General features: G+C 36.9%; 1 protein-coding gene across 2 annotated transcripts in view; it reads left to right on the forward strand.

Moving 5' to 3' along the window:
* Positions 1–18,515, forward strand: part of ASB15 (ankyrin repeat and SOCS box containing 15) — a 37,176-nt gene that overhangs the window by 13,779 nt on the left and 4,882 nt on the right. The window contains exons 1-5 of one of the 2 annotated variants that reach the window (XM_036010861.1): positions 7,118–7,207; positions 11,581–11,826; positions 13,548–13,719; positions 15,822–16,392; positions 16,901–17,054. In XM_036010861.1, the coding sequence (XP_035866754.1) occupies positions 11,604–11,826; positions 13,548–13,719; positions 15,822–16,392; positions 16,901–17,054 (1,120 nt within the window). In that variant the 5' untranslated portion in view covers positions 7,118–7,207; positions 11,581–11,603. Of the gene's footprint in view, positions 1–7,117; positions 7,208–11,580; positions 11,827–13,547; positions 13,720–15,821; positions 16,393–16,900; positions 17,055–18,515 lie in introns of those variants that run through there. The other variant, XM_028525849.2, reaches the window with a different exon arrangement.

Here is an 18,515-nt window from a genome sequence, read left to right on the forward strand (position 1 = left end):
CATCTCACCTGTCCTAAGATTTTGTTTTTCTACCCCACAAAGAGGTCAAATGTGAAAGATCCTTCAGCACCAGCTAACCAGGAAGCATCCAAACTTGTTTTATGTAACTAGAAGTTCTAAAGAAATATTCTCTAAGTAGAGTCCAGCTGTAAGGAGGATTGCATGTTTGGTATATAGCCAGAGGAAAGAGGCAGAAAGGGGATTCCAAAGACAGACTTCAGGTCTGCATCAGGACAATGAAGTCAAACTGGAAGGAAGAGGAGCCAGCAGATCCCGTGTACGCAGATGCAGCTCCGGGCACCCACATGGGGTTCACTGCTATGACACAACAAAAGAATAATGATAAATCTAAAGGTGTCATTTATTGCTTCTTCCCAATCTTGTGTATTCTGCTGTTTGTTGACCAATAAGAATTGGCATATCTATTTGCAGAAGGAGAGAGAGATGATATTCACTGCACTTGACCAGAGATAACAATTCCTTTCTCTTAAGAGGATGTGAGGTTGTGGAGTAAGAATTTGGGCTTTGGTATCTGAGATTTGTGGATTTATTTCCTCTCAGATTTATTGAGATATAACTGACTTACAACATTGTATTTGTTTATGGCATAGGACATGATTTATATATGTATACATTGCAAAATGATTACTATAATTTAGTTAACTTATATCAACTCAGAATTTTTTTCTTATGATGAGAGCTTTTAAGATCTACTTTCTTAGCAACTTTCAAATATGCAGATTTAAATCCTAGCTATGAGATTGCAATTATGAGCCTCAGTTTACTGTATGTAAAGTGAAAATATACCACATATCATGCAGAATTATTATAAAAATTAGACAAAATATAGATATACTAAACTGTCCCATAATGGATGCTCAGGAGAGGAGGGCTATTGTGAAATTTGTGTGTGCATATGTGTGTATGGCAAGAGAAAGAATAAAGCATCATGAACTGTGGTCATAGATAGTTGACACTACCACAGCTCCTGTTCACAGAGAAATCACTAGCATTTTAAAAACAACCTAAATATAGTTAACAGAAAACTTAGGAAAGTTATGAACACTAATAAAATACTTACATTTGGCAACATTAATTCAACAACATCAATACAACCAACATTTACTGAGAAGTTACATTAAGTCAGGCATTGTGCTAGGCAGCATGGATATAAAAATGAATGGAATAATCTTTCTCTCAAAGAGTCTAGTAGGAGAGCTAGATATGATTTAAATAGAAAATTAGTGTTACAAATACTATAGTAAAGATGTATATGCAAAACAAATTAGGGAAATAAGAAAACACTGAATCTGTGAAGCAATCAAAGAGATACTGTAGTTGCTCTTGAGTCATGACTTGGGGGATGTAGAGGGGTCATCAGCAGACATTGGAGGAAAATCTGGTCAGGAGTTCTGCCCCTGGACATAACTTGTTAAATAAATAGGGTTGCCACACCCTGGGGCCATTCCTGTCGGATTCCTTCTTGCTTACTCTTGCCCCATGTCAGAGCTTTCAGCCTGCCTACATTCAGATTCATTGGACAATTTAATATTATAGTTATGGTACAGGCAAAGTTTTTGTAACAGTATCACCAACAACAAAGCACAGATACACAAAGCAAACAAACAACAATGACTTAGAAGGAAGTTCATTTCTTTCTCTCACAACATTTCAGAGTGTGTGGCCCAGGCGCAGCACGGTGGCTTTGCGATCTTGACACAGAACTTTCAGAAGTGACTATTTCCCAGCCAGCAGGGAGGACACAAGAGGAAGACTTGGGAAAACAGCTCATTTTTAAGGAGGCGACCTGGACACTGAATACAACCTTTCCATTCATATACCATTAGTCCAGATTTTGTCACATAGCCACATTTAGGTACAAGGCAGCCTTGGATACGTAGGCTGTATCTGGGTAGGCTGTGACCAGCTAAAACTTGGGGGCTTCTGTTGCTAAAAGGAAAAGGGGAAATACGAGTATAGAGGAACAGATGGCTGTCTCTGTATACATGTTAACCAGTCTTTATGTCAACATAACACAGTACTTTTGAGAAATAAACCAGAACTCTTTTCCTAAGCTGGCACTACAGGTACAAAATAGAATATTCAGCTATGGGTTGCAGTCACTATTAATGTGATCTATGTCATTTTTGTGAAGGCATATACCGTGGAGTATCTGCAACAACATGCTTGTATTTGTTATCTTTTCTATAGTCTTTGATTTCTTCTTCTTCTTCTCCTTCTCCTTTTCCTCCTCCTTCTCCTTCTTTATAAAAGACACACTTTCCCAGAATTTGTATACCATTTCTCTTTGAAAATATAAAATTAGTCTCTACTTGCTGTTCTCAGCCCACTTATTTCAAAAGAAAAAATGAGTCATGATTACTACTCGCTTGTTTTCTTTTTGCTTCATTTCAATTTTTTAATGCTTAATGCCCACAACAGAGCATTAAGCATTCATACACAATTCAGAGTTTTATTTGTTGGTGTCTCTACTTAGCAGTATCTGAGGTGTGGGAAAGAAACTTGATCATAGGGTTATCATAGTCAAATAGAATTAACATTTGGAAATAATATATTTTAAAAATATATTTTTATATTTTCCTCATGTGGGAAAATTCAGGATATGTTCATTTATGTCTCACCACATTTCTGGAGCATAAGAATTTTTGGGGGGTTACCTTGTTCAGGACCTTCATTGTGGAAACCATGTTTTCTTGTGAGATTCTTAGGAAAATGGATCGTTCATGGCATTATCTCCATTTTTTTTCTTGAATTATGGACTACTTTGAAATTTACTACTCACAGTCCATTAACTCAGAAAGAGAGACAAGAGAAAAATCTGCTCTTCTTTTTATTTTTCTGTGCAATGCCACTTTTATTTTTTAACACAATCCCATTATCCTCGTATCTATTTATGGATGTCCTTAGCTGGCCAAAAAAAAAAAAAAAAGAAGTCCCATTTGGTCCTTCCAGGGCCCTACTTTCCCATCAGCCATCTGGCCCCTACTGTGATACTTTGATGTTGTACAGTTACCTGCTGAGTGGTAGATATCTGATTTGTGATGATCTGGCACTCATTAGGGATTTTTTGCACTTAAATTCCCTCTCTGCCCACCCTCTAATCAGATAGCCACCTTTCTCTAATCAGATAGCCACAAGGTGGTCCTGGTCAGTGGGGCCCAGAGTACAGAAAAAGCCAATTAAGTTTCCTTCAGACATTTTCTTTCTCACAAATCAAAACATAGCCTCTTTCAATCTTCCAATCATTGTCAAGATACCTGAGAAAAATCTTCTCAATTTGTATGTCATATAAGTCAGAAAACAGTTTGCTGCTGACAACTAAATTACACAAGGAAAACATATATACCCACAAAGAAAGTGACAGAAATTTAAAATAAAAAGGGAAAGTGCTGGCAGACTATAGTGTTCAAAAGTGCCTATAAACTATGCAAAATTCTTTAATTCCTAACTCCTTAACTGAAACTGGATTTTCTTAAAGCATTATTATTGAAGATATATACGTGGTTTTTTTACTTCACATATTATTTATTATTTTAAAAATGTATTGAGGTGACATTGGTTAATAAGATCACACAGGTTTCAAGTGCACATTTCTATAATACATGATCGGTTGACTGCATTGTGCGCCCATCACTCAAAGTCAAACAATTTTCCCTCACCATGTATTTGGCCCCCTTCACCTGTTACTACCCACTCCCCACCCCCTTCCCTCTGCTAACTACCATATTGTTGTCTATCCATGTCTATGAGTTTCAGTTTTATATCCCACATATGAATGAAATCATATGATTCTTAGCTTTTTCTGAATGATTTATTTTGCTTAGCATAATATTCTCAAGGCCCACCTAATATTGTCACAAATGGCAGAATTTCATCTTTTCTTATGGCTGAGTAGTGTTCCATAATATACATGTACCATATCTTCTTCTTTTTTAATTTTTATTTATTTTTTCTTTTCTATTTAATTGTTGTTCAAGTACAGTTTTCTGTCCTTTACTCCCATCTCAGCCCACCCACCCAGCCCTCCCCACCTCCCTCCCATTTCCACCCCTCTTAGTTTTTGTTCATGTGTCCTTTATACTTGTTCCTGTAAACCCTTCCCCTTTTCCCCTGAAATTCCCTCCCCTCTCCCCTCTGGTCAGCTTGTTCTCTATTTCAGTGTCTTTGGTTATATTTTGCTTGTTTGTTTGTTTTGTTGTTTAGGTTCCTGTTAAAAGTGAGATCATGTGGTATTTGTCTTTCATCGCCTGGCTTATTTCACTTAGCATAATGCTTTCCAGTTCTATATGCTGTCACAAAGGGTAGGAGCTCCTTCTTTCTCTCTGCTGCATAGAATTCCATTGTGTAAATGTACCATAGTTTTTTGATCCATTCATTTACTGATGGGCACCTAGGTTGCTTCCAGCACTTGACTATTGTAAATTGTGCTCCTATGAACATTGAGTTGCATAGGTTCTTTTGGATTAGTATTTCAGGGCTCTTAGGGTATAATCCCAGCAGCAGAATTTCTGGGTCAAAAGGTAGCTCCATTTTTAGTTTTCTGAGGAAATTCCATAATACAAGGGGAGAAAACTGCAATCTAGCTTCATTCTTTTGCATGTGGCTTTCCGATTCTTCCAGCACCACTTATTGAAGAGGCTTTCTTCATTATGTATTCGTGGAACCTTTGTCAAAGTTTCTTTTGCCTGTATGCCTGTGGTTTTATTTCCACATTCTCAGTTCTGTTCCATTGGTCTGTGTGTCTGTTTGTTTCTGCCAATACCATGCTGTTTTGATTATTGTGGCTCTGTAGTATAATTTGAAGTTGAGTAGTGTGATACCTCCAGCTTTGTTCTTTTTTCTCAGAATTGCTTTGGCTATTTGGGGTCTTTTGCGGTTCATACAAATCTGACAATATTTCACTCTATTTTTTAAATGACATGGGGATATTGATGGGGATTGGATTAAATCTGTCTATTGTTTTGGGTAATATGGGTATTTTAACTATGTTGATTCTTCCAATTCATGAACATGGAATATCTTTCTATTTCATTGTATCTTTTTCAATCTCTTTTTAGTAATGCTTTGTAGTTTTCAGAATATAGGTCCTTTGTGTTCTTTAAATTTATTTCTAGCTATTTTACTCTTTTGGTTGCAATTACAAAAAACAGTGGAACTGTTTTTTAAAATTTCTTTTTCTGAAACATCATTGTTAGTATATTGGGAAGCAATAGATTTTTCTACATTGATTTTATATCTTGCAATTTTACTGTATTTATTATTTCTAATAGTTTTTTGGTGGAGTATTTAGGGTTTTCTACATAAAGAATCATGTCACCTGCAAAAAGCAATACTTTTACTTCTTCCTTCCTAAGTTGGATGCCTTTCATTTCTTTGCCTTGCCTGATTGCTCTGGCTAGAACTTCCAGAACTATATTAAATAAGAGTGGCTGAGAGTGGGCCTCCTTCTCTAGGTCATGATTTTAGAGGAAAAGCTTTCAGTTTTTCACCATTGAGTATGACATTGGCTGACGATTTGTTATATATGGCCTTTATTATATTGAAGTACTTTCTTTCTATACCCACTTTGAGTGTTTTAATTATTAATGGATGTTGTATCTTATCAATTGCTTTTTTGCATCTATTGATAAGATCATATGATCTTTATCCTTTGTTTTGTTAATGTGGTGTATTACATTAATTGATTTAATGAAATCTACTTGTTTGTGGTGTGTTATTCTTAAATGTATTGTTGTATTCAATTTGCTAGTCTTTTATTTAGGACTTTTGCATCTGTATTAATCATATTGGTTCTTTTCTAGCATTATCCTTACCAGGTTTTGGTTTCAGGGTTATTTTGGCCTCATAAAATGTGTTAGAAAGTATTTTCTCTTCTTCAATTTTTTGGAAAAGTTTGAGAAGGAAAGGTATCAAATCTTTTAATGTTCGATATAATTCACTAGTGAAGCCACCTGGTCTTGGACTTTTATTTTTGGGGGGGTGTTTTTGATGGTTGTTTCAATTTCTTCACTGTTTATCAGTCTGTCTAGATTTTCCATTTTGGTCATTGAATTTGATGGCATGTAGTCTTCCATAGCACTTTAGTATGACCCTTTTATATCTCTGATGTTTGTGGTCACTTCTTTCATTTCTGATTTTGTTTACATGACTCTTTTCTCTTTTTTCCTTAGTGAATCCAGCCAGTGTTTTTGCCAATTTTATTAGTGTTTTCAAAGAATCAGCTCTTTGTTGTGTTCTTTGTATAGTCTTATTATTCTCTGTTTCATTGAATTGTGCTCTAAGTTTTATTATTTCTTTTCTTCTTACTTGGGGTTGCTTTGGTTTTTCTTTTTCTAGTTTTTAAGATGTGATGTTAGATTTTTTACTTGGGATTTCTCTTGTTTCTTGAAATAGGCTTGTAGTGATATAAACTTCCCTCTTACTACTGCTTTCACTGCATCCCAGTTTTGATAATGTTGTATTATCATTCTCATTTTCCTCTATCTATCTTTTGATCACACCTTTTATTTCTTCTTTGACCCGATCATTTTTTAGTAGTTTGTTGTTTAATCTCCACATATTTGTCAGTTTCTTTACTTCCTTTTCACAGCTGATTTCCAATTTCAAAGCATTGTGGTCAGAGAATATGGTTGTTATAATTTCAATCTCCCTGAATTTATTGAGGCTAGTTTTGTGACCCAACATATGGTCTATCCTTGAGAGTGTTCCATGCACATTGGAGAAGAATGTAGAATCTGATGGTCTGGGATGAAACACTGTAAATATCAGTTATGTCCCTTTGGCATCATGTCATTTAAGGCTGATGTTTCTTTGTTGATTTTCTGTTTGGATGAGTTGTCTAGAGCTGTCAATGGGGTATTAAGTTCTCCAACTATGATTGTGTTTGTGTCTGTTTTTCTCTTTAGTTCTGTTAGTAGTTGCTTTATATATTTAAGTGCTTCCTGCTTGGGTGCATATATATTAAGAAGTATTGTCTTCTTGATGTCATATTACCTTTATCATTATAAAATGTCCATCTTTGTCTCTTGTGACCTTTGTTATCTCAAAATCTCTTTTGTCAGGTATAAGTATGGCCACAATGACAATTCTGTGGATATTATTTATTTGTAGAATCGTTTTCCACCCTTTCACTTTGAATCTACCTCTGTCTTTGCAGCTTAGATGTGTCTCCTGACAGAAGCATAGGGTTGGGTTGTTCTTTTTTTTTTAATCTAATCTGCTACTCTGTGTCTCTTTATTGATGAATTCAGTCCATTTATATTTAGGGTAATTATTGATGTATGAGGATTTCCTATAACCATTTTATATTTTGTTTTCTGGTAGCTGTAAGCCTCCATGGGTTCTTTTTCTTTGTGCTTCCATCTGTTTTTGTTTGGTGGTATTCCATACTTCCTTCCTCTCTTTCCTCTTTTTTTCTGTTATGTGTTTCAGTTGTGTGTGTGTGTGTGTGTGTGTGAGTCCATTAGATATATTGAAACACACACATTACACATTAGAACCATTAGATATATGAAAAAGAAAGTTTCGTATATACAGTAGTCCTTTTTCTTTTGAATGTGTGTGAACTCCTTCCCTTGTAAATTGAGGTCCTTTTTCCCCTTCCCCTCTATGTTTTGTTGTCATAAATTATCCCTGTTTGTGCTGTAAGTCTGTTGGTGATCTTATTCATAGTGTTGTGATCTTTTTTCTTTGTTTCAGGGAGAATAAAACCCTTGAGTATTTCCTGCAGTGGAGGTCTTCTGGTAATGAATTCCCTCAGCTTCTGTATGTCTGGAAAAGTCTTTATTCCTCCTTCATATTTGAAGGATAACTTTGCTGGATATATTATTCTTGGCTGGCAATTTCTTTCAATAGTTCGAATATTTGATTTCACTCCATTTTGGCTCATAGAGTTTCTGCTGGGAAGGTCAATGTTAACCTAATGAGCTCTCCTTTACAGGTTACTTTCTTCTGTTCCCTAGCTACCTTGAGAATTGTTTCTTTGTCATTAATTTTTGACAGTTTTAATACAATGTGCCTTGGAGGCAGCCTCTTTAGATGGAGGTAACTAGGTGTTCTGTTTACTTCTTTTTAAAAAGATTTTATTTATTTATTTTTAGAGAGGGAAGGGAGGGAGAGAGAGAGAGAGCGCGTGCGCGCGAGAGAGAAACATCAATGTGCAGTTGCTGGGGGTCATGGCCTGCAACCCAGGCATGTACCTTGACTGGGAATCGAACCTGCGACATTTTGGTTCACAGCCTATGCTCAATCCACTGAGCTACGCCAGCCAGGGGAAGCTCTCATCAACTATTTGTTTGAAAAGGCCCTTTGTTCCCTTCTCCCTCTCTTCTTCTGATATGCCTAATATTCTTATATTGCTCTTTGATGCAGTCAAATAGTTCTCATAGAACTCTTTCATTTTTTATGCTCAGATCTCTCTCTTCTTCCCTATGCATCATTTCCAAATTTCTATCTTGGATATCACTGGTCCTTTCATCCATTTGGTTTGTTCTATTTCCTATGTGTGCTAGTTCCTTTTAGATCTCTGTTACTGAAATCTTCATATCCAGAATTTCTGTTTGGTTCTTTTTTAAAGTTTCAATCTCTTTGTTGAAACAGTTACTTTGTTGTTTTCTGAGCTCACTAAATTGCCTGTTTGTATTTTCTGGCATCTTGTTGAGTATTTTCAGAATTGCAATCTTGAATTCTGTCATTTATGTCACATATTCACATATTCCCATGTGTTTGAATTTGTTTTCTGGAGATTTTTCATTTTCTTTCTGATCTGCCTTGCTACCATGCTTATTCACAATATTTGATGGATTCCTTCTCTGTCTAGTTATCAATGTGTGAATGGCTCTTTTCCGGCAGATTAATATTAAAAGGTATTTCTATTATTTTCCAGTAGATGGCACTGAATCAAAAGTTTTTTTAACTTTGTGAGATCCCAGTGTCGACTTGCCATCTCTGGCTGCTGTTAGTGTAGCTATGATGTGTTGGAGTTCAGAGGGGCTGGGGGAACCTGCCAATTTTTTTGATGTTTTGCCCTCTTGGGAAAATACCCCTACACTCTGACCCTGGGGCTGGTCTCAGAATACACCCTTTGTTCAGGCAGTAATATGATTCTGTAGTACTAGTTCTCATGCTTGCAGAAAGTGCACTCTGCAGCCTGACACCAAGAGCAAAGAGAGACACTCTGGGAGGCTAAGGGGAGGCTAAAAGATGGGGGCTAGGCTTGCTGGCTTTGTTTCTTGGTCTGAAATGCTGACCATCTAACTAACCATGGCCACACTCCTGTGTTGTATATCCTTGCCCCTGTCTTTTGGCTGAGCTGCAGATTGCACTGCTTATTCCTGCAGAGGTGCCCATGGAGTCTCTTTGCTCCCCTGGTTAATGGGAGTGTCAGCTACCACCAGATTCCTCCTCTGTCTGGAAGAGACTCACTGTGAGCTCCTGGCTGCCCAGCAGTGTCTGTGGCTCATATCAGCCCCTCTCCATTTTCATCTCCCACTTTTTCTCCACTTGCTCACCTTTAGCTATTTCATAGTGCAGATTTCTCAGGTATATTTGTTCATTGAGCAAGGGATCCTTTATTGAGTTACAGCTGTTCAAATTGTTGAACTTCAAGGGCAGAGACCAAGGGGATCTCTCATGCTGCCATTCCTTTGATGTCACTTAAAATGTTCATCTTATCTGTGACTATGATTCCTCTTTCTTAATTTTCATACTAAATAAATACAGTTGATTCTTGAATAATATGGGTTTGTACTGCATGGGCCCACTAAGATGTAGATTCTTTCCATCAGACACAATTGGCCATTTGTATCTGCTGCTTTCACATCTGCAGATTCAACCAAATAAGGATCAAAAATGCCATAAATTATTTAATGTGTATTTTACTTAGTTATGTTACACAAATATGGTGCCTGATTAGCTTCCATTATTGCAGGCATTTATTGGTTAGGAATGTCTTTGTGGCTTGGGAGGGGATCCCTACAATTTGCATTATTTTTATGGGAAATAAAATATATTCTTTCCAAAAAATTAAATTGTAAGTAAAGTTTATTTTAAAAAGTATTTTAAGTTGAATATGTTATATATGAATATTATACACACACACACACTGTTGTTTTCTGGAAAAAAGACTAATATCTCTTACCAGTACATTCTCTGAGTCAGGCACAAGGAAAAATGCAGTAAGAGCAAGAAGATAATTGAGGAAACATCTCTTAGTTTGTTTAACTTGTTGATATTTGCTCTGCAGTAACACCAGCTAGGATGAGGTAATTCACTGTAATTAGAGCTGCCAGTGGCAGGTGGGTGATTCAGAGAAAGGCACTTGTCAACAGACTCTAATTTAAACAGTGAATAGAAGTAAAACTGAAATCTCACTGCACTGATGGTTTGTTTGCCTCCAAATGTAATAGGAAAAGTTTGTCTTCATCCTCCGTGAATGCCTTCTGGAGTCCTCCTCCTTGCCTTGGCCTTAGATTCTTTCTGCATTCTGCCTCCAGTTGCCCAGGATGTTCTAGGTGGCCCCACATTTCCTCCTGCCTTTCCCAGCAATGGCCCAGACCCTGAGTCTCTCTTCAAACAAGACAGGATAGGCTTCTTCCCCAAACTGTAAATTTCACAAGTGAGAACCAAATCTGATTTTTCCCACTGTCCTCAGTGCTTAACATAGTGCCTTTCAGAAAGCAAGCACATGCCAAATGAATGAATGAATGAATGAATGAATGGGACTGTATTTATTGCTATCTTCAGGGAGTAGCATTCATCTTGCTGTTTCTTAGTAAGATTTTGCTTATTGATGAGGGAAAAGGCATTACATCTTTTAAAACTATTTATATCTAAGTTGAAAAAATTTGTTATTAATCTAAAGAGGGAAAACACTGTTAACAGTGTAATTTCAGCTACTAGAGACAAGCAGAGGGGGGAGACAGCTGATTTTATAATCCTCTGAAATTGGAGTACATTAGCTGTCATATGCTCCATCTATTTAGAACAATCAGCCCACCTACATTCTAAACATTCCTATACCTAAATTCCCATTAAGAGCATTGGACAGAATGGTTTATTTCATACTGCTCTCTTTGGGGGGGATTATTTTTGGATGGGGAAAAAACATGATAAACCTTATTTACACATGTTGTTCCAGGAGCCTAGAAGTGATGAAATTATATTATTGATAATAAACATATCAGTTACTGAGATCTTAGTATATACTAAACGTTTTACATACACTATTTTATACACCTGGGGTTATTTTGTTTATGAAGAAGTTAAAATTTAGAAAGGTTAAATACAGTATCTTAGCAATGAGCACTAGTTTTCATGAAGCTCTTGGAGCTCCTCAGTCAGGGTCTTCAAGAAAAGACAGTGCTATCTTGCATGCCTATGTACCACAGTAGAAACTTGGATATAAGAAATGAGAGGGGTATGAAAAATACAGTATTCTTTTGTAGACGGGAGTAGCTATCATCTCTTTTGATATTAAATTTGGTAATTTGCTTAATGCCACCTGAGATATTCATGTTAATAGGCTTCCTGTCAATTGTTCTTTTTGAAATCATCTTCAAGCTGTAAAAAGGGGCTCCTATGACATGGTGTCTGCTCTGCTCAAATACAACACCAGCCTTGACCAGCCCTGTGTCAAGCGATGGTCGGCAATGCACGAAGCTGCCAAGCAAGGCCGCAAAGATCTCATAGCTCTGCTGCTGAAGCACGGTGGAAATGTCCACCTGAGAGACGGGTTCGGAGTCACACCGTTAGGTGTTGCTGCTGAGTACGGTCACTGTGATGTGTTGGAACACCTAATCCACAAAGGTACGTGTGAAGCAGTTGTGTGTTCCTGACTTTTCTCCTGCCTCTTGGATTTCCTCTTCTTCATTGCTCACTGGCTTCTCTTCCTCTCCTGAATACAACTGGGCAGAAGGCTTCAGTACCCAGCTTTCAATAGCCCCCCTGAAGAGCCCCCTATTCCACAATTCAGTTAAGCCCTGTTAAACCCTATCACGGTTACTAGCAAATCTGCACACCCCGCCCTGATTGCTCTCTCTAGAGACAGCCAGTTTTCACATAGATGGCTCACCAGGGTTTCACACTCATCTCCTAAACTGAATTCCTCTTCTTTTATACTTTTGATTTAATGATTTCTCTTATTCAAGGCTGAAAGCTTAGATTTATCTCTAATTCTTCCATCACCTTCTTTTTCGAGCCTAGTCAGTTGCTGACTGCTACAGTGTCTCACTGACCTGCTCTCCTTGGATGTCCCTCTGGTTTGCATTCTGGCCAGGCCCCTTACATCTTCTCTGGAAACACAATCATTTCTTAACTTTTCTCTAGGTTTCCAGTCGCCCCCATTGAAGAATGCTGTCTACATACTGAACTCAGCCCCTCTGCCTAAAGGACAGCTACAATAGTGTAAATAAGTCAGAGAATCCTCAGTGGCTCTCACGCCCACTGCCTCATGCACAGGTCCCCACTACATCACCCTGAATTATTTTACTGGGTGTATCCCTCGCCACTGCCATCTTGTATCCTGCACTCCAGCCAAACTAGACGAGAGTGCTCCCAAGCATACCTCACATTTTGCTGTCTGGGTTTGGGTCAAGCCTCTGCCTTCATCTGGAACTCTCTCCCACATAATTCAACATCAGCTTCTTGAGACATCTCCCCACTAAAGCCTTCTCTAATTCTACCCAACAGATGGTGATGTTGCCCCACCTTTGAAACCTCCGAGTGTTTTATACCAACTATAGAACCAGGAATTAGGAGACCGAATTCTGAAACTGGTTTCTGCCACTTAATCATTGTCTGCCCCTAGCCAAGTCAGTTAAACAGCTGGTCCTCACTTTTCTCATCTGTAAATAAAGGCTGGGACCACATGATCCTCAAGGACTGTCGACAGGGAAAAGACTAACATTTTTGAGGCCCCCCAAAGTGCAACCTCATTTAATTATTAAATAAGCCCTATGACATTGGCTGTATTGCCCTCGTTTAGATGAGGAGGTAGAGGTAAACAGCTTGCCCCCAGCTCCCACAGCCGGCAGCAGAGCCGTAGTTCAAACACTGCCTTCTTTCCCCTACGTTGAGCCTGCTAGTCCTGATGGTACATCAGTGTTACAGCTGGTGTTCTTTGAGGATGTTTTGTTTCACTGCTACTCTGATTTCCTTAGAGCTGTTCAACTGAGGATCTTCTGTTGAATCACACACAGTATTTATACATAGAGTGCAGTTGATAAATATTTGTTGAAAATGAAAGAGTGAAACCGTTGTCTTAAAACTTAAAAGTCTAACTATCCCTTTTCTTGGGGGTATTTGTCTATTATAGAAATTGACTTCTCAGATGTTCTAGTGATGCAAAGATTTTCTAATACAATGAAATATGCTGTACAATCATTTATTTAAAATGTTGAGAACATGGATGTTCTTAACTTTGCAGTTTTAATTTTAAGTCCTCACCAGAAAGGAAAACAGACTACCTTTAAGGAGCTTGTCTTGACAATCCACGCAGTTAACACTATGCCATGTGTTTACCCTGCCAGGGGGTGATGTGTTTGCTTTGGCCGATGACGGGGCATCAGTGTTGTTTGAGGCAGCAGGAGGCGGCAATCCTGACTGCATTTCTCTCCTGCTGGAATACGGAGGAAGCGGAAATGTGCCTAACAGAGCAGGGCATCTTCCTATTCACCGAGCTGCCTACGAGGGACATTATCTGTGAGTGATAAATCATAGGACGATCATTTTAAGTTAAAAGTACAAAACTACATATACGGTATAATCGTAAGTCTCTCTTTATAATAACCCCTGTCATTCAAAAAGAAATAGGCAAAATATTCAAAAGTTTTGTTCTCCTAAGTATTTATTTGATTTTCCCCCTTCTTTTTATATTTTTTACTTAAAAATTAAAAACAATTAATTACAGTTGACATGTAACATTATATTAGTTTGAGATGTACATCAGAGTGTTTAGACATTTATATACTGTGTAAAGTGCTCCCCTCCATAAGCCTAGTACCCATCTGACTCCACACATAGTTATTACAATGTGATTGACTATATTCCCTGTGCTGTGCTTTACATCTCATGGCTGTCTTTATAACCGCTAAGTTGTGCTGCTTAATCCCTTCCCATTCTTCGCCCATCCCCAAACAAGCCTGCACCAAGACACATCATATGTATTTTTGTACTTTGTATATAAAATTTCTGCATTGAATGTATACTACTTTTATAATGCAGAATTTCTCTTTCAGAAGGAAGTTACACATGAGAATTCTTCACAAGCCACCCAAATATGCGTTTCTGTTTTTTTAAATTATGCTACAGACTTTCTGAAAATTTTACTCTTTAAAAAGAATTAACCTTTGTGAAAATAGTATCAATATTACTCTAATTATTTAGTAACATATATGGATATTAGAGTATAATGTCAAATATATCATTGAGTAGAGAAGTTTCATTATAAGTATAGATTTCTTTATTCCATAAAAAATGATTAGATAAATTTTTAAATCACAAAATGTGCCACAATTGACACATCAATAGAAATCTATAATCATTATCATAAATTACTGCCATGAGAGGTTTGTTTTAGGCAATTAAATGTATTTAATACATGCAAAAACTTTGAAATACTCAGGCTTTATCACCTGCAGTGGCTACATTAGCTAAGTGGCCAATGACATAATTGACTCTAAGTGACATGTTGTTAAAGTTTACCTGGATTTCTTCCCAGGGTGTTCATAAATTCACACATGGTAGCTCTGAATTAGGCACAAGAGATCAAGTTATCCTTGCTGGTGGCTTTCATACACGTCTAGTTGGTCAGTGAAGTGTGAAATTTGCAACTATCGCTAGTTCTTAGAAACAGAAGCTCTGGTTTGTTGTCTCTGATGGACTAATATAAGGTTGATGAAATAATAAAAACTCTTCTTATGGCTAATAATTTGATTTCAGGTTATATTGAAGCAGACTGGATGTACATAGCCAATGTTAAAGTATGGATAGCTCAGAAAGCAGTGAAAGAGAAGTAATAATAAGAAGAATTCAAGAGTCTTAAATTCTAATCCTTGCTCCATGTGTGTGTGACCTTGGACAAGTCATTTCATTTTTCCAGACTTCATATGACTTTTCTGTTAAATGAAGGAGTTGTACTTAAGTGATGTTCAAGGTTACTTCCAGCTTTAAATTCCTGTGACTCCATGATTATAATAATGATCAAGATTATGAAACATTTCTCCATCAGATGGGCTTACTTTTCTATTTTTCATGAAATAGCATTGGTTGCTGATTAATATTAAGTTTTGGGGGGGAAGAATTGAGAGATGGGGAGGGTTCCTGAGGAACCAAAATTCTAGGACCAAACATAAGATCCAGCATGATCCCCAGGAATATTTAGAATGGGAAGCCAAATAAAAGTTAGGCTAAACAACAACCACAACAACAAACCTATAGCCAACACCCTTCACAAGAGTGAAAGACAAATGCCTTTTCCCCTAAAACAAGGAACAAGGAATGTTAATGTCATAGCCTCTGGCTTTTCAATTACAGCTCATTTTCCTCCTCTGTATCAGTAAAATTATGTTTATAACCTCTAAAAAACTAAACCAAATTGCACTAAAGTAATTAGTAGTAAGTCCATGGATGAAGGTTAAATGTCTTTGTATAAGATTATCTAGCGAAAGTAAAGGAAACTAAACAAAATGCATTCATTTGTCTAGTGAGGAAGCTAAGTTTAATTAGAAGTTTAATTAACTTCTTGATTGTCTTCATGCCATGTGGATATTTGATTTAAAAACAATTTTTTTTTTAATTTTTAGTGCACTGAAATATCTTATCCCAGTAACATCCAAAAATGCAATCCAGAAAAGTGGGCTGACACCAGTTCATTCCGCAGCAGATGGGCAAAATGTGCAGTGCCTGGAGCTGCTCATTGAAAACGGTTTTGATGTCAATGCTCTGCTCGCTGACCACATTTCCGAGAGCTATGACGACGAGAGGAAGACTGCGTTGTATTTTGCTGTTTCTAATAATGATATCCATTGCACAGAAGTCCTTCTGAACGCAGGTGCAGATCCAAACTTAGATCCCCTCAACTGTCTTCTTGTGGCTGTGAGGGCCAATAATCATGAAATTGTCCGGCTGCTCCTTTCCCATGGAGCTAATGTCAATTGTTATTTTATGCATGTGAATGACACTCGTTTCCCCAGTGCCATTCAGTATGCCCTAAATGATGAGGTAATGTTGAGGCTGTTGCTGAATAATGGCTATCAAGTGGAGCTGTGCTTTGAATGCATGCACGGGGACATCTTTGGGAATTCATTTGTGTGGTCAGAGATAGAGGAAGAGGCACTGCCGGGATGGACCTCTTGTGTAATAAAGGATAACCCGGTGAGTTACATTCTTTCCTTCTGCGTGTTGGGTCACCATCCTAATTTCCACTCATTTAGACATGTAACAAGAAAAGAAAAATCAACTCTAACATTTATATTTTTCTCGGCACAATATGGGACATAAGCATGAAACTAGGGACGAAAGATGGTGTTTATTTTTCTTGAAATGGAAACTGAATGTTGAAGAATGTGAAAATGTATGCAGTTAATAACTTATGCTCATTTGGTGGAAATATCGGGGCTAGAAGTATAGAAAGAATAATCATGAAAAGAAGCATGGTTCTTCCATGTTATGTTGACCACAACCACATCAGAGCCATGCATGTAGTAACTCCAGGACCACCATTTCACAGAAACAAGCAAATAATTCATTTTTCTCTTTTGTTCATTATAAGGAGGGAAATTTTATTTTCTGTAAAAAGATAAAGATAGTCATTTTCATAACAAAATTGAGTGTTTATGTATGTTGAAAGTACTACTAAATTAAATTTTATCAATTCTCTCAGTTCTGTGAGTTTATTACAGTTCCTTGGATGAAACACTTGGTAGGCAGCGTTATTCGTGTATTAATAGATTACATGGATTATATCCCTCTGTGTGCTAAACTGAAGTCTGCGCTGGAAGTACAGAGAGAATGGCCCGAAATCCGTCAAATACTAGGTAAAAACTAGTTTGCCTACAGAAGTTTTTATGAAAAATGTCTATAGGGGAAGGTTCTTAATGTCATCTTTGATACTTTCTCAGTGCTACTTTACTTTCAGAATTATGTGTTTGAAAATCATTCTTAATATTTGATTTATGATACTAATTTTTGTTTTTCTTGAAACTTTCCAACTCTGTAATTTTATAATGGGTGATATAAAGCTATATTAACACTCAACTAGAATTCATTTTTGAAAGTCAACTCCCATAATATCATAAGTATGTAGACTATAATCTCTATATAAGTAGGGAACTATTGTTTATTTTTATATTTTCAAGGCTTAGCATAATTCCTACTATGTGGTAAAAACTCAATAAATACTAAGTAAATGAATGAATGGTGTGAATTAGAATTGTCTTTTTGATATGCTCTCTCTCGGGTCTTTATCACCAAATTCCTACCATCAAAACTTTGTATTATGGACAGGCTATTGTGTCTTATCCTCTAGGTTAAAGTTTAGTTATAATCATAAAAATGAATCTTATTACAAATGTTTCTATAAAATTGCATCTAAAATTACTTCAAATACATATGGAAACATAGAGATTGGAGAGGTATTCCTCTTTCAAAATATTGGTTTGGAAAAATAAACTTTAAAACCAACTTGGACATCGATTTCATGGATCCTAAAGAAGCATGATAAAACTTTACACTTATATATTCCTCCACTCTTAATAAACCCAAATCATCCTTGAATGGAATAAAAAAACTTAACAACTGATTCTTTAGGATCAGGTAAATTTTATGTAAATTAGGTAGTTTATATTTTTCAGTCAACAAAATGAAACTTAATGTTGAGCTGGTTTACATACCAAGTTTGTTAGGTATAAAGTTCTACAAAAATGAGTAAGAGTGGTAAAGTGGTTTTCATTTAAACATTTAGTTTCAATCAGAGTCTCATACATTAAAATAAGTCATCTGAATTTTGTGAGAAGGATGAAGGCTTTGGCTAGAAAAAGTGATAATTCGACCCAGTGCAGATTTTGAGATAAGCTTGAATTTTCCTTAAATGACTTCCCTTGGAGTGAGTTCTGTGAAAGCACATACTTTGTGGACATAAAACTGGACTCTTAGAGAATCTGATGAGCAATGTAGTGTTGTGAGCCTAGAAACTGACCTCTGCGCTCAGGTGGAAGTTCAGATGGGATGCAATTCTGGCCTTGTCTAGGATTAGGATTGCTGGGTTGTCATTCAGAGCTGATATTTTCATAGAAACATACGCCATTTTATTGTGTCATTCTTGTTTTATTGAGGAGAAGGGGATTTTTTTATTTTCTAAAAATAACCAAGATAGTCATACTAGCTGTGTAATTCTGAGAAAGTTACTTACCTTTTCTATCTAAGGTTTTCCCATTGCAAAATGGGGCTGTGATAGTAGTTACCTCATAAGGTTGTTGTGGGAATTTAAAAAGATGATG

This window comes from Phyllostomus discolor, chromosome 10, assembly GCF_004126475.2.
Source record: "Phyllostomus discolor isolate MPI-MPIP mPhyDis1 chromosome 10, mPhyDis1.pri.v3, whole genome shotgun sequence".
NCBI classification, from domain to species: domain Eukaryota; kingdom Metazoa; phylum Chordata; class Mammalia; order Chiroptera; family Phyllostomidae; genus Phyllostomus; species Phyllostomus discolor.